We start from the raw sequence: 4,282 nt of genomic DNA on the forward strand, positions 1-4,282 counted from the left end.
GCCTAAACCCCAGCCCATCAAAGCCCCACCCCCAACCCACTGAAGCCCCCCCTCCACCCAGTCACCAAGCTAGTTTGAGGGAGGAAGGAGACAGGGAGGAGCCTCCCTGTCCCTCCCTTGCTTTTCTTTTTTGGATTGGACAGCTTGGACCAATGGCGCTTTGCCATTGGTCCAAACCATCCACAGAGCTCACGCCTTTAACACAGAGTAGAGGCTGTGACAGCTCCGGCCTCACTAGTTAGGTTACATGAACAGTGGGAAGGCCCGCTGCTGTGTAACCTAACTACCTGTCAAAAGCCGGATGCAGCACTGCCTGTAATTAACATCCAGCACTCTGTCCATGACAGGTTACACAGCGTGGGCGGAGGATTTCCATGCTGTGGAAGAGATCCGTGACAGGATCGAGAAGTGAGCGAGCGCCGGTATGTGTTCGCTCACTTCCCGATCTACGGAGTCGACCTGTGACAGTCTCATTGTCACAGGTCGGCTAGAACTATGAGGTGAGTGAAAAGCACTCCCCTCATAGTTCTCCTTTAAGGAGCTGTTTGGTATCCACCATTGCACACTACTAGGAGTGATGGACTTTGAGGATGGCTCCCAGGTTGTGGCCCTTGGATTCCCCGGAGTGGCAACCCCCATCAGAAATAAGACGCAGTGCAAAAATGAGATTGTGGTTAATAGGGATGAGCTCCGGTTGAGTGTTGGTGGGGAATTCCCACCAATTCCCCTAAGCAAAAGGGCGATATGCAGTGATGTCATTGCCCTTATATGGTCACATGCCTATATTTGGTAAAAGACATTGACCTTATATGGCTGTGTGGCCATATAAGGTCAATGACATCAGCACAAGCAAGAGCATCCCCTCAGAGGAGTTTGCTGATGGTGACAACAGTGGATCATCAGAAATTATGGGGGCCCCTACAGCTTGTCTCTAGGGCCTCCTGTCCTCTCCTCCCCCAAAATAACTGGCTAGCAGTCTGGGAGGGAAAGTGGCATTTTTAATTTGCTTCGGTTCAATTAATGGTAATTGAAGAAACCCAATGTTACTAAAACGATGAGGTTTATGATGCTCCCACATGAGCAATGTTACAATGTAACGATTAGGGTTTTGCCGGGTTGCAGGGAAAGGTCTTGAATGTTTGTTTTTTTCAATGTTTTCCGATGTGACAGGTTCTCTTTACAAAAATCTATTTTGTATGTGGTAACCCCGTCAAAGTGATTTGCAGCTTGACATGCAGATGGCGGGCTGGTGGTATTCTGCTGTTAATCACGCAGCATTTAGGGGGATAACACAGAATGAAGATATATATTTCCCCGCACCATATAAAGACGCAGATTCATGGCTCGCCGCCGTATGTAGTGCGGGAAACGCTCTGACTTTCATTCACTCTGCCGATGACTATGTAATTGGCGATATGAAAACACGCAGCGTTGCTGATTGTGGTCTTTGTCTGGCTCGGAGTCCACCTCGCTCTGTTAATTTTATCGTCGGCCGGGACGCGAATGGTAATCGGTTTCTGTAACTCTATACCCAGACAACGCTCATTAGGCTGCCCCAGATTGTCGTCTAAATTTAAAGCTGAATTCCGGGATGAGTAGATATCGTCCTTATACGAGAGTCATGTGTATCCTTCCTTGAATCTCGGTGAGCTTTGTGTATTTCTTCCAGATCTGTGCAGTAATCCAGTGTGAGACTTGGAGCTTCCTGTAGTAAAGACCGCTCACTGCTGCTCTCTCTCCTTGTGCAGAGTGATTGGTCTTGTCTCTGCCCCCTCCTGTAGTAAAGACCGCTCACTGCTGCCCTCTATCCTTGTGCAGGGTGACTGGTCTGGTCTCCGCCCCCTCCTGTAATAAAGACCGCTCACTTCTGTTTGCTCTCCTTGTGCAGGGTGACTGGTCTTGTTTCCGCCCCCTTTTGTAATAAAGACCGCTCACTGCTACTCGCTCTCGTTGAGCAGGGTGACTGGTCTTGCCTCCGCCCCCTCCTGTAATAAAGACCGGTCACTGCTGCCCTCTATCCTTGTGCAGGGTGACTGGTCTGGTCTCCGCCCCCTCCTGTAATAAAGACCGGTCACTGCTGCTCTCTCTCTCCTTGTACAGGGTGACTGGTCTTGTCTCCGCCCCCTCCTGTAATAAAGATCGCTCACTGCTGCTCTCTCTCTCCTTGTGCAGGGTGACTGGTCTTGTCTCCGCCCCCTCCTGTAATAAACACCGCTCACTGCTGTTTGCTCTCCTTGTGCAGGGTGGCTGGCCTTGTCTGTACCCCAGAGCTTAGCCTATCGGGGCTCCTTTTATTTACAATATTCATTCCTAAATAAAGTCTCTTCCATTGTACTCCATATTTCATATCTGACACATTTGTTTGTGAGAACTGCGCCCGGGATACATGTTATTTGTGTTGTTACCAGACAAAGGGCTTCTTAATACATTCATTTTGAGCCGTGTGCTTATAAAGGGAACCAATTAAGCATATTTTCCGAGGCGCGCTGTGCAGAGAGGCGTTTGCAAGTCAAATAATGTAATTAATGGTTGTTTGTGTTTCGGTTTCACGGCCTGGCTGACAGTATAATAACTGATGTCATGTTTTCTTCTTTGTCTTGTCCCCCTGGAAGTCATCACGCTGTGCTGTATTTTCAAATGCCGAATCCCCAGGACCAAGAAAGAGATTGAGGCGCGGTACGCGCAGCGCCAAGCTGGGAAGGAGTACGCGGACAAGCTGGAGTCAGTGCCGCCATTAAATGAGCTGACCGAAATACCAGGAGGTAATGTTCTTACCCGTCTGCTAATGGACGATGAAAGAAATGACATTTATGTGCAATATACAGAGACCGACTGCTGTACTTGTCGCATGTTAATTACTTGGTCATTAAAGTGTCATTAAGTGTCAGTGTTGTCTTCAAATCATATACTCGCCTGCTTAGCGCATGTACCATCCCGCCATGGCTCAACCCGGGTCCCACGCTGCCATCTTGGTGCTCCTTGGCCACTGGGAGCTGACTGCCTCCTCTGGGTTCCAATGACAAGTGCAGTTCTGCCCAGCCGGCAGCTCGGTGTCCCTACTTCTGAAGCCTCCTGAGATACGTGGTGTGGATATTAGGGATGTCCCGATGCCACTTTTTTAAGACCAAGTACAAGTACAAGTACTGACCCTCATGTACTTGCCGATACCAATTACCGATACTTTTTCTTAAAGGGACAGGTGACATTTTTAAAAAAACCATCTGACTCACCTCTGAACTCCATGTCCACAGCTAAACTCTGTAACCCTCATTCAGAGCTCACCTTTGCCCCCTCATTCACAGCTTACCACTAGACCCCCTGTCCACAGCTAAACTCTGCTCCCCCACGCCACAGCTTACCTTTCACACCTCACCTCTTCACCACCCAGCCACAGCTCATCTCTAAATCCCCGTCCACATCTCAGCACTTCTGCCCCCCCTCACTCCAGCTCTCCTCTGTACCCACTTCTACAGATCAACAGTGGGTGGAAGCAGCCTGAGCACCCAGGGATGTGGGCATGTGCCCTGGGTGCTTGACGGTACTGATACCCATGGTGCGTACACATAGGGACAGTGAGGACCCCTTATCGTGAGCAACTACTGACTGTCTTCTTTGCCATCCCAGCACAGGCCCTTACTCACTCTTGCCTGTTCAATGGAGGTGCCTCACGAGGTGCCGAATGCTTTCTTTTTCCTTTTCGAGGACGTCGGCGGCGCTGAGCGTCGCGTCACTGTTGTGGGCGGAGCTACAGGCGGAGTCATCTGGGCAGTCGCTGGCCAACCACATTAGGACCCCACCTGGAGCGCCGCCCACAGCAGTGGCGCGACGCTCCTCCAGCCTGCCCAGAGGACGGTAAAAAGGACCCCACGGACGGTAAAAAAATTTTTTAAAAACAGCGCAAGCTTCGGCGCTAGGCATCGGGGGCATTTTGACAAGTACAAGTACTTGTCAAAATGCCCTGTATCGGGCCCGATTCCGATGCTAGCATCGGTATCGGGACATCCCTAGTGGATATCCTAGGAGGCTGTGCGAACAGGACATGTCATAAGTAGAAAAAGGATGTCACCAGCACACCAGGCTGTAGTGTTCAGCAATAGTCCATTTTAATGACCACCAATGTCATTCAATAGCAATTTTAGGTGGTCATAGCACATTTTTTGGAGGACATGTCAATCTCGCCTAGGCAAAAATGGCGGCTGGTGTTGGGGGCCTACAAAAAAATAAAAATCTACATTCTGTTAAAAATAGGAGGGGGGGGGGGGGGCCACGGGGGATCGAGTTA

At 50.0% G+C, this 4,282-nt stretch overlaps 1 protein-coding gene across 1 annotated transcript in view; it reads left to right on the top strand.

Annotated features, from left to right (window-relative positions):
• TMIE (transmembrane inner ear) overlaps positions 1-4,282 on the top strand; it is a 57,572-nt gene that overhangs the window by 28,762 nt on the left and 24,528 nt on the right. Inside the window, exon 3 of the mRNA XM_018571671.1 lies at positions 2,613-2,762. Coding sequence (XP_018427173.1) covers positions 2,613-2,762 — 150 coding nt within the window. The remainder of the gene's footprint in view (positions 1-2,612; positions 2,763-4,282) is intronic.

Source organism: Nanorana parkeri, unplaced genomic scaffold (assembly GCF_000935625.1).
Source record: "Nanorana parkeri isolate BGI_ZX_2015 unplaced genomic scaffold, ASM93562v1 scaffold1807, whole genome shotgun sequence".
NCBI lineage: Eukaryota > Metazoa > Chordata > Amphibia > Anura > Dicroglossidae > Nanorana > Nanorana parkeri.